The sequence below is a fragment of the Rhinatrema bivittatum genome, chromosome 6, assembly GCF_901001135.1.
Source record: "Rhinatrema bivittatum chromosome 6, aRhiBiv1.1, whole genome shotgun sequence".
NCBI classification, from domain to species: domain Eukaryota; kingdom Metazoa; phylum Chordata; class Amphibia; order Gymnophiona; family Rhinatrematidae; genus Rhinatrema; species Rhinatrema bivittatum.
In genome coordinates this window covers 319,822,849-319,842,850 of record NC_042620.1, presented here as the reverse complement: position 1 = coordinate 319,842,850, position 20,002 = coordinate 319,822,849, and the positions used below count along the sequence as shown (strand labels likewise).

Sequence of the window (20,002 nt, the reverse complement as noted above, 5' to 3'; positions counted from 1 at the left end):
GGTAGCTCTCCTGGTGAGGAAGGGGGACATTCTGCCAGATTTGGAGCCATATAGAACTCTTCTCTGTCTCTTTCAGAGAGATGAGTTGCCGGGTTTGATCTCTGACCTTAAAAACCCTTGGAATGGTTGGGCCTGAGTCCTTGGGGATGTAGAAGGAGGATCCTGTTTTGGTCACCCTGTGAAAGGTTTGGGGTTTTTTTCCACTTCTAGATACAGTCCAAGAGTTGATTGATCTGGAATGGAGTGACCTCGAGGCTTCTTTTAAAGGGGAACGCGTCTTGACGGATTTATACCCCTTAGATGCGCAGGCCAAAGAGCAGTTGCGTTTCCCTAGGGTGGATGTCTTAGTGTGTTCGGTCATGAAATGTACTACCATCCCGGAAGAGGGAGGTGCGGCACTGAAGGTTGCTCAGGATAGGAAGACTGAGGCTATCCTGAAGCAAGCCTTTGAGGCAGTGACAATGAATTTGTCAGTTGCTTCTTGTTGTGCTTTGGCAGCTCAGGTTATTTTGCAATTTTGTCAAGAATCTGGTGGTGCTGGGTCGAATCTTGGATCTATGATAAAACCAGTGGCCACTGTTTTAGCTGATGCGGGCTGTGACTTGGTATGCCAGCCAAAAGAGGAGCTGCTTCGATTATTGCGGCCAGATGGCAACTGTGGCTAATCTTAAGTCTAATCTTAATAAGTTGCCCTTCAAGACTCACTTTTGTTTGGCAGTGAATTGGAAAAAATGGCAAGTAAATGGGGAGAGACCCAGGTCCCTCGATTGCCAGAGGACAAGAAACCCGTTGCGCAGTCTTTTCAGGTGACTGGCCGCTCTCGAGACTATTGAGGTTTTCGGCCTTATAGGGGAAGTAATTCCCATCCCTTCCGCAAGTCTCAGTCCTTTCGTCCCCGAGGACCTTGAAAAGGATGCAGGCTCCGGAGGTGTAGCTCCTTGATCTTCCCAATGAAAGTTTGCAGGCTCACCTGGTAATGTAGGACAAAAGTGGTTGCCTGTCCTGTTTTTATCACAGGTGGGTCCAGATTACTTAGGATCAATGGGTTCTCGAAGTGATTTGGGACAGGTATACTCTAGAATTTCTTTGCATTCCTCCGGATGCCTTCATGATCTCTCTGTGCAACTCTCCTCAGAAGAGGGTAGACGTGAAAGAGACATTACAAAGTCTGTTGAATCTGAACGTGGTGATTCCTGTTCCCGAATCGCAGTGAAATACATGCTGTTATTCCATTTATTTTGTCTTTTCCAAGAAGGAAGGATCTTTTGGCTTATACTGGATTTCAAGAGCATCAACCAACATCTATGCATCACGCATTTCAGGATGGAAATGGCGCACTCTTTCATAATGGCAGTTCAGTCAGGGGGGGTACCTCACGTCTCTGATCTGATGGAAGTGTATCTGCATATTCCCATCCAGCAGGAACATCAGCGGTTCCTCCAATTTGCTATCCTGGATCGTCATTACCAGTTTCAGGCCTTGCCACAGCGTTCAGGACCTCTTCCAAGGTCATGGTGGTAGTGGCGACTCTTCGCAAGGAGGGCATTCTAGTTCATCCCCATCTGGACGACTGATTGATTTGAGCCAAGACAGTGGAAGAGTCTTGCACTTCCTGCAGGGTGGTTTCAGTGCTACAGGAACTAGGCTGGGTGATGAATCTGGCCAAGAGCAATTTATAGCAGTCTCAGAACCCGACTCAGGGTTTGATTCGATACAAGGCAGGGAAGAGTATTTCTTCCAGAGTCTTAGATCCACACATTGATGCTGCAAATTCGATCCCTGCGGAGCTCTGTTTGTCAGACTGTGTGGTCTTATTCACAGGTCCTGGGTTTGATGGCTGCTGCTTTAGAAGTGGTTCCCTGGGTGAGGGCACATATGTGCCCTCTTCAACACGTGTTGCTCTCCCGATGTAGTCAGCAGTCATAGAACTATGCAGAGAGATTGCTCCTTCCATTAGAGATGAGATCCTAGTTGGACTTGTGGTTACACATCGATCATCTCAGGAAGGGAATTCCCCCTACAATGCTGGATTGGTTGGTACGCAGGATAGATGTGACTCTCCGGAGCTGGGGGGGCTCATTGTCAGGAGTTGGTGGAGCAAGGGTGCTGGAATGCAGCAGAGCAGCAGTAGAACATCAACAGACTGGAGGCACAAGCGGTTTGGTTGTCGTGCCTGCTTTTCGCCGAGGGACTAGAGGCTCGGGCGGTCTGAATAATGGCCAACAATGCGACGACAGTGGCTTACATCAATCAGGCTGGAACCAAGAGTTAATAGGTGTCGGAAGAGATAGATGCGCTCATGGTGTGGGCAGAGCAGCATCTCCTAAGCATATACGCCTCTCACATTGCCAGAAAGGACAATATCGGAGCAGATTTCCTCAACAGGAGAAACTTGGACCCAGGAGAATGAGAGCTGGCGGACGAGGCCTTTCAGCTCCTGGTGAACCACTGGGGGCCTACCAGATCTAGACCTGTTGAAATCCTTCAGCAATGTAAAGGTTCCACACTTCAGTCACAGGCAGTACCCAAAAGCAATGGGTGCTCTTTTTCAGGGGGTGGTCATGTGGCGCCCTTCTGTATGTGTTTCCGCCCTGGCCTCTCATAGGCAGGCTGGTCCAGAAGATTGCAAGTCAAACCAATACCATCTTTTTAGTGGGTCCAGATTGGGCTTGAAGGCCATGGTATTCTGATTTCCAGAGACTTCTGGAGGGCAGGGGCCAATTCTGCATGAGGATTCTGGTCGATTCTGTCTTACGGTTTGGCCATTGAAAGGGCTCAGTTGTTGAAGCGGGATTTTTCACCTGCGGTGATTTCCACTCTTCTTCAGGCCTGGAAATTTTCTACTTCTCTAGCCTATGTTAGAGTTTGGTGGATCTTTGAGGCCTGGTGTTCTGTGCAAGGCACTCGACCACTTTACAAGATGGCTTGCATAAAGGTTTGGCCCTAACGCTTTGAAGGTTCAAGTTGTAGCCGTGCCTTGTTATGGGGGAGAGTCAATGGGAAGGCCTTTGTCTTCTTATCTGAAGTTGTCCCATTTCTTGCAGGGAGTTAAGCTCCTTCACCCACCATTACAACTTCTGGTGCCTCTGTGGAACCTTAACTTGTTCCTCGTTTTTGGCAGGTCCAGCTTTTCGACCACTGCGTACTCTTTCTTGTGACTGCTTACCTTGAGGACTGTTTTTCTGGTAGCAATCTTTTGGGCCCGTCAGGTCTGTTTCCTGCCATGAGCCTTTTCTCCATATGACTCCGAGTGCAGTTCAGATTTGGACTGTGTCCTCCTTTTTGCCCAAAGTGGTTTCAAAGTTTCATTTGAATCAGTCCATTTCTCTGCCTGCTTTGGACAAGGACAGAGATGAAGCTGAGTACCGCCTTTTGCCATCCTTGGACGTCAAGCGTCATTTACTGTGGTACTTGGAGATGACTAAGGCCGTTTCAGAAGTCTGATCGCTTGTATAGAGTCCAACAGGATAAAGATCATACAAGACACTAAATGCTCAGTAGAATCTATATGGGTAGAAATCCCATGTGTATTGGGTAAGAGTATAATGATAGGAGTATACTACCGTCCACCTAGACAAAATGGTCAGACAGATGATGAAATGCTAAGAGAAATCAGGGAAGCTAACCAATTTGGCAGTGCAATAATAATGGGAGATTTCAATTACCCCAATATTGACTGGGTAAATGTAACATCAGGACTTGCTAGAGACATAAAGTTCCTGGATGTAATAAATGACTGCTTCATGGTTACCAACAAGAGAGGGAGCTATTTTAGATTTAATTCTTAGTAGAACACAGGATTTGGTGAGAGAGGTAATGGTGGTGGGGCCACTTGGCAACAGTGATCATAACATGATCAGATTTAAACTAATAACTGGAAGGGGGACAATAAGTAAATCCGCAGCTCTAACACTAAACTTTCAAATGGGAAACTTTGATAAAATGAGGAAAATAGTTAGAAAAAAAACTGAAAGGTGCAGCTGCAAAGGTTAAAAGTGTTCAACAGGCATAGACATTGTTTAAAAATACAATCCTAGAGGCGCAGTCCATATGTATTCCACACATTAAGAAAGGTGGAAGGAAGGCAAAACGATGACCGTCATGGTTAAAAGGTGAGTTGAAAGAGGCTATTTTAGCCAAACAAATTGGCTAAAATATTGGAATTGGAAGAAGGATCCATCTGAAGAAAATAGGATAAAACATAAGCATTGTCAAGTTAAGTGTAAAACATTGATAAGACAGGAGAAGAGAGAATTTGAATTGAAGTTGACCATAGAGGCAAAAACGCATAATAAAAGTTTTTAAATATATCTGAAGCAAGAAACCTGTGAGGGAGTCGGTTGGACCATTAGATGACAGAGGGGTTAAAGGGACTCTTAGGGAAGATAAGGCCAATGCAGAAAGACTAAATGATTTATTTGTTTCCGTGTTTACTAATGAGGATGTTGCGGAGATACCAGTTCCGGAGATGGTTTTCAGGGGCGATGAGTCATACGAACTGAACGAAATCACTGTGAACCTGGAAGATGTAGTAGGCCAGATTGACAAACTAAAGAGTAGCAAATCACCTGGACCGGATGGTATGCATCCTAGGGTACTGAAAGAACTCAAAAATGAAATTTCTGACCTATTAGTTAAAATTTGTAACCTATCATTAAAATCATCCATTGTACCTGAAGACTGGAGGGTGGCCAATGTAACCCCAATATTTAAAAAAGTCTCCAGGGGCGATCCGGGTAACTATAGACCAGTGAGCCTGACTTCAGTGCCGGGAAAAATAGTGGAAACTATTCTCAAGATCAAAATCATAGAGCATATTGAAAGACATGGTTTAATGGATCAAAGTCAACATGGATTTACCCAAGGGAAGTCTTGCCTAACAAATCTGCTTCATTTTTTTGAAGGGGTTAATAAACATGTGGATAAAGGTGAACCGGTAGATGTAGTGTATTTGGATTTTCAGAAGGCATTTGACAAAAGACCCTCATGAGAGACTACTAAGAAAACTAAAAAGTCATGGGATAGGAGGCGATGTCCTTTCGTGGATAAAAACTGGTTAAAAGACAGGAAACAGAGTAGGATTAAATGGTCAATTTTAAAAGGGTAAACAGTGGATTGCCTCAGGGATCTGTACTTGGACCGGTGCTTTTCAATATATATATAAATGATCTGGAAAGGAATACGATGAGTGAGGTTATCAAATTTGCAGATACAAAATTATTCAGAGTAGTTAAATCACAAGCGGATTATGATACATTACAGGAGGACCTTGCAAGACCGGAAGATTGGGCATCCAAATGGCAGATGAAATTTAATGTGGACAAGTGCAAGGTGTTGAATATAGGGAAAAATAACCCTTGCTGTAGTTACACAATGTTAGGTTCCATATTAGGAGCTACCACCCAGGAAAAAGATCTAGGCATCATAGTGGATGATACTTTAAAATCGTCGGCTCAGTGTGCTGCAGCAGTCAAAAAAGCAAACAGAATTTTAGGAATTATTAGGAAGGGAATGGTTAATAAAACGGAAAATGTCATAATTCCTCTATATCGCTCCATGGTGAGACCGCACCTTGAATACTGTGTACAATTCTGGTCGCTGCATTTCAAAAAAGATATAGTTGCGATGGAGAAGGTACAGAGAAGGGCTACCAAAACCTCTTCAGCCTTTCCCCTATGAGGAAAGGCTGAAGAGGTTAGGGCTGTTCAGCTTGGAGAAGAGATGGCTGAGGGGGGATATAATAGAGGTCTTTAAGTTCATGAGAGGTCTTGAACGAGTAGATGTGAATCAGTTATTTACACTTTTGAATAATAAAAGGACTAGGGGGCATTCCACGAAGTTAGCAAGTAGCACATTTAAGACTAATTGAAGAAAATTCTTTTTCACTCAACACTCAGTAAAGCTCTGGAATTTGTTGCCAGGAGATATGGTTAGTGCAGTTAGTGTAGCTGGGTTCAAAAAAACTTTGGATAAGTTCTTGGAGGAGAAGTCCATTAACAGCTATTAATCAAATTTACTTGCAATTAATAGCAGTGGCTATTCCCTATCAGTGGAATGCTTGGGTAATTGGGTAATTGGTAATTGGGTAATTGGGTAATTGCCAGGTTCTCGTGGCCTGGTTTGGCCTCTGTTGGAAACAGGATGCTGGGCTTGATGGACCCTTGTTCTGACTCAGCATGGCAACTTAAGTTCTTATGTTTGTGCTTCATGGTAGAGATAAGTAGGGAGCACCAGCTGGGTCAAGGAGGTTATTACAGCAGCCTATGTGGCTCCTTGAGGTTGCCTTACCGAAACAGATTAGACTGTTTTCCATGAGGGCATGATACCACTAGTGGTATCATGAGCGGAACTTTATTTTTTGCCTGCTGAAATTTGCCGAGCAGCGACATGGTCATCTTTGCACACCTTTTGCCAGCATTACCTCTTGGATGTTAGGGCTAGGGATGTCGCCGCATTTGCGTGGGTAGTATTGACTGGACCGCTGGCAACCTCCCATCCTTTTCGAGATTAGCTTTGGTCCATCCCACTCATTGGGATTGACCTGCCCAAACGCTGAGGAAGGAGAAATTGTTATTTACATGATAATTTCTTTTCCTCTAGTAAAGGCAGGTTAATCCCAGGCTGCCAATGTTAATCCCAGGCTGCCAATGTTTGAATTTGTGGTTAACCTTTCTTCGGGTGAGCTATGCAGAGTATGAGTCCTGTTCTTTGTTGAAAACTGGTAAGTGGCTTCTTTAGCCCTTAGTTTTTTAGAAATGTTCCTTCTTTTGGCTGAGCTCAGTGTTCCTCTTGGTTGAGAAACATGACTGGTTGGCTGTTGATGATACTGTTCAAGTATAATCAGTTTTGTCCACTGTTTGGCTTTTCCAGAGTATATTGGCAGGCAGATGTCAGGGCGGGACTATATAGCCGTGACTTCAGCTTTTGCTCCATCTCCATCTGCTGACAGAGCTACATATCCCACACGTTCGAATTGACCTGCCCTTACTAGAGGAAAGGAAATTATCAGGTAAGTATTAATTTCTCCTTTAATTGCACATGGTACTACTCATTACTGATTCATGAGTATAGAGTTCCAGTATCCATGTTGGTCCTGGAGAAAGCTAGAGTCTTTGTCAGCTATATTAGGACCATCTAAAGAAGCTGCAATATGTGAGCTTCTTTAGATTCTTTGAAAAGTGCCACGATCTGCTGATATGAGAAATAGATCCCATTTCCCTCAAGTTTCCCCTTAAATAGTTTACTGAGTGATTTGACTATGGTGATTTTGTTAGTTTCTCTGGATCCTATTTATTTGAATTCATGGATGGATACTTCTGAAGTGGCTGATATAGAAAGATAATGTTTTCTTTTTTTCCTCAGTATTGTTCTGCCAAATAGTCTGTGATTTCAAAAGCTTACCTGAAAAATCTTTGAATTGATTTACAGGTATATAATCTTCTATTCTGTATTATCTTGACTGAAATACCCATGTCTTTCTGTCTCATTTTTAGAAATATGGTGATATTCAGTATCAGTATGTGGAGAGCATGCGTTGCAGGAACAGGCTGTATGTAATACAGACTCTGGAAAACACAACACAGCAAAATGTGGTTAAGTATGGATTTGGATTTTATTACTTGCCTTTTAAAATCCTTGCTGAAGAAGATTGTAAAATTGAGGTACTGTAGGTAGGTCCCTGCCCAAAAAGGGCTTATAATTCAAGTTAGTACCTGGGGCAGTGAAAGGCCAAATGACTTGCCCAAGACCATAAAGAGCATCAATGGGAGAAACAGGATTTAAACCCTGGCTTCCCTGGTTCTCAGCCTCCTGCTCTAAACACTAGGGCCACTCCAGGTCAAAATACACAAATTACTAATCCTGGGGGAGTACTGCACTACTGCGGAGAGCAAAATTTGTGTAGAATTCCCCTCTTGCGCAGAATTCCAATTTTTTTTGTGCAGAATTTGGAGAGACTGGTAGCGGGCCGCAAGCAGAGCCTATCCCATTCATGGCAAAGGTCTGATAGGCCAAAGACTGCAAGTGGAGCCCATCCCGCTCGCGGCAAAGATGAAGACCTGGCAGGCCTGGTGGTTGTGAAGGTGAAAATAAAAACCTGATAGGCCTGGCAGCCGTGAGAGGAGCCCATCCCACTCATGGTAAAGATCTGGTACGGTCAGCAGCCACGAATGGAGCCCAACCCGCTCGTGGCAAAGATGACCTGGTAGGCCCAGTGGCCGTGAGCGGAAGCCATTCCTTTTTGTGGCAAAGATGAAGACCTGGTACACCCTGCGGCTGCAAACGAAGCCCATCTCACTTTTGTCAAAGATCTAGGAGACCCTTCAGCTGCTCGCGACGAAGATGTGACACGCTTAGCGAGATGAGAGGCCCTATGAGAAGAGAGCCTGTGTGTAAGAGTGTGTGTGTTAGAGGGAGAGAGGGAGCCTGTGTGAGGGTGTATGGGTATTTTCGCATGCGAGAGCGGAAGAGCCTGTGTGAGGGTGCATGCCATGGGTATATGTGAAAATGAAGGGAGAATGAGGGAGTGTATAGGAGTGAGAGATTGGAAACTGGTATATGTGTATGAGGGAGTGAAGGTGGATATTTGTGAGAGAAGGAGCCTGTGTGCAAGGGGGGTACGTGTGAGAGAGGGAGTCTGCATGAATGGGTGTGTGTATGAGAGAGAGAGAAGAATCTTGTCTGGGTGTGTTTGTGTGAGAGGGAGTCTGAGTGTGGGTATGTATGCGAGAAAGGGAAGGAGCCTGTGTGAGAGGCCAGTGTGTGAGACGAAGGGACAGAGGGAGTATGAGAGTGGAGGAAAGATAGAGTAGAAGGGGTTGAGCCTAGAGTGGGAGGAGAGAGATATTGGAGTGTGGAGGAGTTGGGGCCTGAGAGGGCAATGTGAAAGGTGTCTGGCCAGGGGAGTAGGGGGAGAGGGTGGAAGGGGACACTCTTATAATGTACTTCCAGGGAAATTCTGCTGAAACAGGCCGATGCAATATCTGCGCAGGAAAAATGGGCGCTCATGAGTGAGCATACACCCATCCACCTCTCCCAGATGCATGATGTAGTAGGCTAATGAACCGCTGCGTTAAAGAGGAGCTAGGAGAAACTGTGTGTCCTTAGCACCTCCTCTGCATCGGGCACCCAGGAGAAGTGGCTGTGCGTGGGTTATGAAAAATGGCACTCAGTTTTACGAGCATCCGATTTCCTAACCTGTGCACAGTCACGGGTTAGGGAAACGGACACTCGTAAATTGAGTGTCCATTTTCCTAATCTGACTACCATCAAGACATTTTTTTTCACTTTGCTGCTTTGTGTGGTTCCTCTGACTTAGTATCGCCACGATATTAAGTTGGAGGAACCACAGAAAAGCAGTATTTTCTGCTGTTCTGTTAAACTTTTGGAGCTCCTCAAATGCCAGCTCCAGGACTGGCGATAAATTTTGAGGGTTAAAATGTGTGCATTGGGTGCACGGTTATTTTTTATATAAAGGGGTCATAACTAATAGCCTCATAAACATGGCTCTTACACGTGAAGAGCGGGATTAGCTACATCAAGGTTTGGACACGCTTTTTGTTTGCACTGATCCCTTTATTGGATTTGGGGTTATAGACGCGTGTCCAAATTGCGCATTAACCTGTGCACTAGCCTGAGCGCACAGTATTGCATTGGCCTGAAAATATTTAAAACTCTGCATCTTTGAGTAATAACTTTTCTTTTACATTTTAAATTAATTGTTCAAAAACAGTGATTTATATTGTGTTATTTTGACCAATATAAAGTATGCACAATTTTGCAGAATTGTAAATTTTTGTGTGCAGAATTCCCCCAGGAATAAATTAGATATGCTGTACTTTCTGTTATAGATGGATCTTTAAAGATTTTAATCCATTCTTGGAAAAAATCACAGTACTTTCAATGACATACTAGCTATGTTCTAAAATATCAAACATCAAAATATCCACCGCAGGTGAAGAGCATTAACCTTATTAAGTGCAGCATTTCTAACCAGAGTATTGATAGTAACTGAGAAGCCAATCAATGAAATTTACATTTGAAAACTATAATTTCATGACAAGTGGCAGTTTTTTCATCTCTAGAGAGTTTTCATGATAAATGAAATGTGTGCTAAATGGCAATGAGAACAGGCTGACCTATATTGCAGTATACTTCCCTTTGTGTAATGCCTCTGTATTGCTCCATGGTGAGACCGCACCTTGAATACTGTGTACAATTCTGGTCGCCGCATCTCAAAAAAGATATAATTGCGATGGAGAAGGTACAGAGAAGGGCTACCAAAATGATAAGGGGAATGGAGCAACTCCCCTATGAGGAAAGACTAAAGAGGTTAGGACTTTTCAGCTTGGAGAAGAGACGACTGAGGGGGGATATGATAGAGGTGTTTAAAATCATGAGAAGTCTAGAACGGGTAGATGTGAATCGGTTATTTACTCTTTCGGATAATAGGACTATGGGGCACTCCATGAAGTTAGCATGGGGCACATTTAAAACTAATTGGAGAAAGTTCTTTTTTACTCAACGCACAATTAAACTCTGGAATTTGTTGCCAGAGGATGTGGTTAGTGCAGTTAGTATAGCTGTGTTTAAAAAAGGATTGGATAAGTTCTTGGAGGAGAAGTCCATCACCTGCTATTAAGTTCACCTAGAGAATAGTCACTGCCATTAGCAATGGTAACATGGAATAGACTTAGTTTTTGGTTACTTGCCAGGTTCTTGTGGCCTGGATTGGCCATGTTGGAAACAGGATGCTGGGCTTGATGGACCCTTGGTCTGACCCAGTATGGCATTTTCTTATGTTCTTATGTTCTTACTTTCCCCTCCTATTTTTAGGGAAGCCATGGAACGGAATGGCTTTAAATAGAAAAGAAGCATTCTTATTGGTTTATTTTAGTCAGACAGAGTGTGTTAAAGGGGAACGTCCTATTATCCCAGGACAAGCAGGATGCTAGTCCTCACATATGGGTGACGTCACCGAACGGAGCCCAGGCGGGAAAGCTTTCTGTCAAAGTTTCTAGAAACTTTTGACTGGCCCTGTGAGGCCACTGAGCATGCTCAGCATGCTATGATATTCTCTGCCACAGGTGTCTCTCTTCAGTCTTCACTTTTCCGCGCTGCCGTTCGCACCGCGGACCGATAGCCCTACCGTTGGGAATCTCGTTTTTGACTGAAAAGTCATTTTTTCTAAATATTCTCTGTCACGGGAAAATCTCTCCCTCGCCGGCTGGTGAGTACTCTCTGTTTAAAGAATTTTCGGCTGAAAATTTTTTCACACACACACACACACGTTCGTCATCGACGGCCGTCGATCAAAAATGGCGACCGGGTTTAAAAAATGCCCGGTCTGCAACAGAACTATGTCTATTACCGATCCCCATTCGGAGTGTGTAATGTGCCTCGGGGAACAACATGATGTCAATTCCTGCGAGAAATGTGCAGAAATGACAGTCAAGGGAAGAAAGGCCAGGCAAGAGAAGATGGAACACCTTTTTTCTCTTCAACTAATTCCTTCTCCCTCAAAAGCACCGAGGTCATCTCCGGCTGGAGCAACAAAGAAAGTTCTCCTTAAAAAACCGCGTCCGAATGGATCGGGGGACCGTTCATCTTCGCCATCTTCTGTACTCTCTGCGACGTCAACAGAACGATCCAAAGCTAAACATCGCCATCGCCATCGATCATCCTCTGAAACAGTGTCCCAGGACGAGTCGATGCCAAAGCGGTCAAAGAATCAAGACACGCCGGTGATTGGGCCTTCGCCGTCACCGACACCGTCATCGATGGTAGTTGCGCTTCCATCGCATACACCATCGGCTCCCTCGTTCACACCACAGCTTGAATTGTCTGCAATGATTAAACAAGCTGTTCTCCAGGCTCTTCAAGAGCAACAACTTCCGACAGGCCTGTCGATGCCGACCTCCGAGTCGATGCAGATACCCTCGATATCGATGCCGATACCCTCAGTGTCGATGCCGATGCCTCTAGCATCGATGCCGATGTCTTCAACATCGATGCCGATGGCTATGCCATCGATGCCGATACCTTCACCGTCAGTATCGATGCCGATGCTTCTGCCTACACCATCGATGCCGGTGATAACACCGATGACAACAGCATCTTTTCCCTCAAGATCCTCGGCGGATACTATAACCACTACACCGAGGCTACTGACTCAATCTACTTCGATGATTTTTCAAATTCCATCGACGAATCAAACGACTGCATCCCTGCAGCAGCCTATTCCATCGGAGGAGATCCACGATGAAGCTTTTTATCATCGCCTCCTACAAAGATACCAAAAGGTCATCGACAAATTACCACCTATTACAAAAAGGAAGGTATCTGCTGATTTTTTTCCTCGATGATCCACAACCTGGACCTTCCGGGCTGCAAGCCCCTCCAGTTCCAGCAACTTATAGGGAGGAATCAGAAGACTCCTGGGATGATGAACCCTCTCAATTTTCCTCAGAGGAGTTCATGTCCGATCCTTCTTCTCCTGACCGAAGAAAGAAATCACCTCGGAAGATCTTTCCTTCTCATCCTTCATACAAACTATGTCTGATTCCATTCCATTTAAATTGGCTGCTGAGGACGATACCAGAACACAAACTCTCGAAGTACTACAGTTTGTGGATCCACCCAAACAGGTACTAGCAATACCTGTACATGAGGTGTTACTGGAACTTCAAAAAAGAATCTGGGAACACCCAGCTTCCATACCTGCAGTGAACAAAAGGGTAGAAACTACTTACATTGTTCAACCAGCTCCTGGGTACCAAAAACAACAATTGCCCCATCAATCTGTCGTTGTGGAATCAGCACAGAAGAAATCTAAACGTGTGCGTCCACACTCCTCCATCCCACCAGGCAGGGAGCACAGGTTCCTGGACACATTGGGTAAGAAGATTTACCAGAGTTCCATGCTGAGTACTAAAATCTCTGCATATCAACTCTATATAACTCAACATCAAAGAAATCTCTGGAAAGAGATAGAGCAATTCACCACTTCCTTGCCAACTCAATTCCAAGAGCCTGCTCAAGAAATTATATCAAAAGGTCTTGAAGCAGGAAAACATGAAGTGAGAGCAGTTTATGACAATTTCGAAACTGCTTCAAGAACAGCAGCAGCAGGAATCACTGCTCGCCGGTGGGCCTGGCTCAAGGCATCTGACCTCAGGCTTGAGGTTCAAGATAAGCTTGTTGACCTTCCCTGTCTTGGTGACAATCTCTTTGAAGATAAAATTCAAGAAGCGGTTCAACAGCTCAAGGAACACACGGAGACACTAAAACAATTGTCTCAGACTCCACAAGAACCTGTTGGTCAGCCTTCTCGTCGTCCTCCACGGAGAGATGTAAGACGCTCTTACTATAGGCCACGCAAATACTACCAACCAACAAATAGAGGTAGATCCACTAGGCCAACTCAGCGTTCTCAAGCCAGACAATCCAGACCCGCCCGCCCACAACCACCTGCGCAAACAGGGCCTGCAACAGGCTTTTGAGAATTACACCAGAGGACAGATTCAACCTTGCAATCCCAAACCAAACCTACCAGTTGGAGGCAGAATATCCCTTTTTCACGAAAATTGGCAAAACATAACCTCAGATCAATGGGTTCTTTCAATAGTTGCCCGAGGTTACAAACTAAATTTCACTTCAATTCCTCCAGAATTTCCACCAACATCATGCCAACAACAAAAATCTCAACTTCATCAATTACAAACAGAATTATCCACCCTTCTGACATCCAAGGCCATTCAACCAGTGCCTCAGAAGCAGAAGGGCAGGGGATTCTACTCCAAATATTTCCTCATTCCAAAGAAAACAGGAGGCCTACGTCCCATCCTAGACCTCAGAAATCTCAACAAATTTCTAAAGAAAGAAAAGTTCAGGATGGTTTCTCTAGGCACCATGCTTCCACTTCTTCAAGCAAAGGATTGGCTTTGTTCTCTGGATCTTCAAGATGCTTATGCTCACATTCCAATATACCCTCCTCATCGCAAATACCTGCGCTTCAAAGTGGGTCTTCAACATTACCAATACAGAGTTCTCCCATTTGGACTGGCATCTGCTCCCAGAGTCTTCACCAAATGTCTAGCAGTAATAGCAGGACACTTACACAAAGAAGGTGTCCATGTCTTCCCATACCTAGACGACTGGCTCATAAAGAGTCCATCTCAACAAGGAGCAATAACTTCTCTCAACCGAACAATTGCTCTGCTTCACTCCCTGGGATTTCTCATCAATTATCAAAAATCCCATCTCACTCCAACTCATCTGCTTCAATTCATTGGAGCAGATTTGAACACAATCCAAGCAAAGGCCATTCTACCCATAGAACGGGCAGAAACCCTTATTCAGCTAGCAAGGTCCATCTCCTTACGGACACAAACCACAGCTCATCAGTTTCTGATTCTGTTAGGCCACATGGCATCAACAGTTCATGTTACTCCTATGGCAAGGCTAGCTATGAGGGTAACTCAATGGACTCTAAGGTCACAATGGATCCAAGCAATTCAACCATTACACTATCCAATTCAAGTGACCCACCAACTAAGATCATCTCTACTTTGGTGGACCAACATGGACAACCTGTGCAAAGGCCTACCTTTCCAACAACCAGTCCCACAGACTACTTTAACTACGGATGCCTCCACCTTGGGATGGGGAGCTCATGTAGACAATCTCCACACACAAGGGACTTGGACAAAACTCGAAGCAACATATCAAATCAATTTTCTGGAACTTCGAGCGATACGTTACGCACTGCATGCGTTCCAGGATTGCCTTTCGCACAAGACTGTTCTCATTCAGACAGACAACACAGTAGCCATGTGGTACATCAACAAACAAGGAGGTACGGGCTCCTATCTCCTTTGATAAGAAGCAGCACAGATTTGGGGCTGGGCCTTGCATCACTCAATGTCCCTACAAGCCACTTATCTGGCAGGCATTCACAATGTAGTGGCGGACCGACTCAGCCGTCACTTCCAACCACACGAATGGTCCCTGGATCCTGCAATAGCAACCAGGATATTTCAACGCTGGGGTCAACCAACCATAGACCTCTTTGCATCACCTCTGAATCACAAAGTGGACAACTTCTGTTCTTTACACATACAGAAGAACCAACCAGCCAAGGACGCCTTTGCTCGCCCTTGGAACTCAGGCCTGCTATACGCGTATCCTCCAATACCGCTCATAACCAAAACACTAGTGAAGCTACAACAGGACAGGGGGGCCATGATTCTCATAGCCCCGTATTGGCCTCGACAAGTATGGTTTCCCACACTTCTAGACCTCTCAGTCAGAGATCCAATTCGTCTAGGAGTAGCTCCCACTCTCATAACTCAAGATCAGGGTCGGTTGAGACATCCCAACCTCCAGTCCCTGTCTCTGACAGCATGGATGTTGAAAGCTTGATTTTACAACCACTCAATCTTTCCTCTCATATATCTCAAGTGCTTATAGCTTCACGTAAACCTTCCACGCGAAAAAACTATGCTTCTAAATGGAAGAGATTCTCTTTGTGGTGCTCAACAAAGGATATAAATCCTTTTGATTGCCCCGCAACTTCTCTACTAGACTACTTATACCATCTTTCAGAATCTGGTCTCCAGACTTCATCTGTAAGAGTACATTTAAGTGCAATCTCTGCTTACCATAACAAGATAGCAGATGCACCTATATCTACACAACCTCTCATAAGTAGATTTATGAGAGGTCTAACTCACCTCAAAACCACCAATTCGAAAACCCGTCCCAAGCTGGGACCTGAATTTGGTACTAACGAGACTCATGCGCTCCCCTTTTGAACCCATCGACTCTTGTAATCTTAAATTCCTCACATGGAAAACTATCTTCCTCATAGCCATTACTTCAGCTAGAAGGGTTAGTGAGTTACAAGCACTTGTCACATACGAACCTTATACAAAGTTCTTACATGACAGGGTGGTTCTCCGTACACATCCAAAATTCCTTCCCAAAGTAGTTATGGAATTTCACTTGAACCAATCTATAAATTTACCCACATTCTTTCCAAGGCCTCATTCCCATCCAGGGGAAACAGCTTTGCACACCCTGGACTGTAAGCGTACACTTGCCTTCTATCTAAGCCGTACTGCAGTCCATAGGAAATCCACTCAACTTTTTGTTTCCTATGATCCAAACAAGCCAGGTAAAGCAGTGGGTAAACATACCTTATCCAATTGGATAGCAAATTGCATAGAGTTCTGCTATGAACAAGTGGGCCTTCCTCTTCAAGGGCGAGTAAAGGCACACTCAGTAAGGGCAATGTCGACTTCAGTAGCACATTTTCGTTCAGTGCCAATCTTAGACATATGCAAAGCAGCAACATGGAGTTCTCTTCACACTTTTGCAGCTCACTACTGCTTAGACAAAGAAGGAAGACAAGATTCAGCCTACGGACAATCTGTCTTAAAGAACTTGTTTCCTGTTTAATCCCATCTCCTCCTACATCCGATGTTCAGGGATCCTCGGCTGACTCATTCAACAACAATACTCACTGTAACCACATGACTCAGCCTGTAGCTTGCTATTCACCCATATGTGAGGACTAGCATCCTGCTTGTCCTGGGATAAAGCAAAATTGCTTACCTTGTAATAGGTGTTATCCCAGGACAGCAGGATGTAGTCCTCACAGAACCCACCCGCCACCCCGCGGAGTTGGGTCTCATACCTTTTATTATTTTATTTTTTGCTATCGCTTCATGCTATATAACAGACTGAAGAGAGACACCTGTGGCAGAGAATATCATAGCATGTTGAGCATGCTCAGTGGCCTCACAGGGCCAGTCAAAAGTTTCTAGAAACTTTGACAGAAAGCTTTCCCGCCTGGGGTCCGTTCGGTGACGTCACCCATATGTGAGGACTACATCCTGCTGTCCTGGGATAACACCTATTACAAGGTAAGCAATTTTGCTTTTTAAGCAAAGCTTCAGTATAGCTGAACAAAAGACAAGTAGGTTGCAGTGCAGACCCATGGGTCTAAAGCAGTATTATATAACATAACTCCTTTGGAGGAAACAAGATGCTTTTATATTAAATGTCAGTGGGGATTTTTTTCTGGAGGGTTTCTGGGTGCCATGTTTACAGCTACCCTCTCTGGTGCTTGGGCAATTAGAGAACTGCCTGGGGCCATATGGTCATCATTTAGGACACAGGAGGGTTTTAAACACTGCCAAAGAAGAATTAAAAGTTCCTGATGTTTGGTTGGTTTTTTTTTTTTGACCCAGTTGTTTCCTCTGCTCCTTTCAGCGTAGCTCAATCAGAGCCAGGGCAAGTATCTAATGCCATGAATCTTCATTTGCAACTACTTAGGAATTTTTTCTCCTCTCTAAAATCCTGGTGTGCTCCCTCCTAATTCTTATTTTAGTCATTGCAGTGACAGTCCTCAGCCAAGGGCCATGCACCAGGGCTCCTTCCAGAACCCTGGAATCTTGGGCCACAGATAAGGCCTCTAGGTGTGTACAACGCACAACACCTTTCACTTGCATCTGCAGCCCTAGCTGGCCTGGGAAGCAGAAGACCTGAGCAAAGGATGAATCCCAGATCCCTTTGCATGGCAGTGCACAACATGTCTGCTGAGCCACTGAACTGGCCTGAGAGTATTCTTTCATAACTAAACTGTAGTTTGCATTCCAAAACCTTTTTCTCTATTCTGAAAAGTAGAGTAGTCTTACTGTTATAATAGAGCAAGCTATTGTGCAGCCAAATAATATTTGTTTCATTTTATTTTTATTATTCAGTTTGGGGGGGGTGGGTGTCGGTTTGGTTTTTGATTTAGTGCACACTAAACTGAAAACGAATAAATAATGCACATCCCTACTAATGACATAATTTCATTTTCTGCCTTTAAGAAGCCTATGATCACAGGCAGGTTTATGACAGTTTTCTTCCTTGGAATGTAGTTTATGCACATTACATTTTCAAAAAGAAATGGTCTTATAATAATAAATAATACTTCTTTTATCTAAGATTACTTATCCATTAAACTTTTTTACCAAAGTGCTTCCAGCATTTGATTAGCTCTTTTATGTGGCAGTAAAGGTCATACTGAAGTTTTTTGTGAACAGTGTATTTTTTGTCTTGTAGATTCGGGTTGTATTGCAAGATGTTAAATTTAGTCCTACTGACTTGGAAGAGCTTTATGGATTATTCAAGGTATTGTATTTCTCTTCATTAATGCTAGCATTTACCAACTAGCTTACGGTATCATTAAAATTTGTTTGTATTGCACATTATTTGCTCTTTCTGTTCCCATGCATGACCACTTTCTTTATTCCTTCTTCCTTTTCCCAAACATCTTTTGTTAGGGACCCATCCTAGGCAAAAGCTTTTTCTGTTTCCTGGCCAGCATTTCATCCCATAAATTGGCTAAGCATTGCTACCATCAGTGACTGAAAGAGAAAAAAAAGTCCTGCCCTCAAATCTGAAGGATGAACACAGTGGACACAAGGGGGTCCATATTCAAAAGCATTTAGCTGAATAAATGAGAAGTGATCTGGCTAAAAGAAAATGTGGGCACATATCCAGCCAAATTCTAGCCAGATAATAAGTTATCCAGGTATAATTTAGCTAGATAAGTTGTGTTCCAGGTGGTATAACTGGGAGGAGTTGAGTTAGCCAGATAAGTTATCCAACTAATTCTGATATTGTGCTGGAGCTTGCTGGAAGTGGATAAGTTCATATCTTGCTCCCAGTAGGGATTTTTAGAGTTCAGGGGATGGAGGGAGGGTTGGGGGGAGAGGAGGTATAGCATGGATCATTGAGACTTCGGGGTGAGGGAAAGCCCAGCGGAGAGATCTGGGGAAGGGGATGGGGGGGCAGCGGCACCCACAGATCCCAGAACACTTTACTAAAATTAAAAGGGGAAAAGGGGGTTGCACATGCCCTGTTAAAATTAAAAGGGGGTTGCACAGCCTAACAGGGCATCTATGCAAGTTTATACTACTTAACTGGACAACTTATCTGGCTAAATTAAGCCGGATAACTTGTCTACTAAATGGCTTACTGAATATTGGCCTGGAAATATATAAAATGTGTGTATATATATATATATATGTATGTGCCTGAATAACCAAAATATACTGATATTGTCTTATACAAAAAAGTTTATTAATTACTATAACAAGAACTAATAAAAATGCTCAGATAAAACAGCCACACAACTTAGTGAATCAAAAGTCCATTTGCAGATTAAATCCAACAAATGATAAATCTTTTCATTTGACACTGTATATCACACCCAACATCAATCTTTCAGTCTTGATCTGGAGATCATGTAGTGACTCGTGCCCAAGAGCAGAGAAATGCAAAGACAGTGGATGAACTTAAACATTCTATGTTTTGTGCTGGAACTTAAGGATTAATTTCTATCTTTTTATGTCATGTTCTATATATTTTAGTGATGTCTTCTGTCACATTAGAACATATCTTGTTTCTGTATTTCTTCCATCACTTACATACAGCATACTCTAATTGTTTTTGAAACAGTATTTTTTTCTTTTTTAACTTTTTCCACCATTCTTTCCAGAAAGAGCATTTCCTTTCCTGTTACTGGAGTGTCACAAATTCTGTCCTGAAACACCATGACCCCAGCCTGCCCTATCTGGAACAGTATCAGATAGACTGTCAGCAGTTCAGGGTTCTCTATCATCTTTTGAGCCCGTGGGCCTATTCAGCAAACAGGGACTCTATGGCCTTGTGGACATTTCGATTGTTAGATGAAAATGCTGACTGTCTTATTAACTTCAAAGAATTTTCCTATGCTTTTGGTAAGAAAATATATTTTGTGATTATTTAATGAAATGAATGGGTATCAAGTGAATGCCATAATGAAACAAAATAGATAGTAAGACACTTGGATAACAAAATCTCAAGCTACAAGATTTTTCCAAGATTGTATAGATGTGCCCACCCTGTTCACTGTATTTTGAATGGGGCAAAGAACAAATAGTGCTTCAGTAGTCCATTGTAGGGAACA

The 20,002-nt window shown here is 43.7% G+C and overlaps 1 protein-coding gene across 5 annotated transcripts in view; it reads left to right on the top strand.

Annotated features, from left to right (window-relative positions):
* TBC1D8B (TBC1 domain family member 8B) overlaps nt 1–20,002 on the top strand; it is a 508,282-nt gene that overhangs the window by 320,939 nt on the left and 167,341 nt on the right. For all 5 annotated transcript variants that reach the window (XM_029607571.1, XM_029607568.1, XM_029607567.1 and 2 more), the window contains exons 14-16: nt 7,494–7,592; nt 18,112–18,180; nt 19,553–19,793. In XM_029607571.1, the coding sequence (XP_029463431.1) occupies nt 7,494–7,592; nt 18,112–18,180; nt 19,553–19,793 (409 nt within the window). The remainder of the gene's footprint in view (nt 1–7,493; nt 7,593–18,111; nt 18,181–19,552; nt 19,794–20,002) is intronic.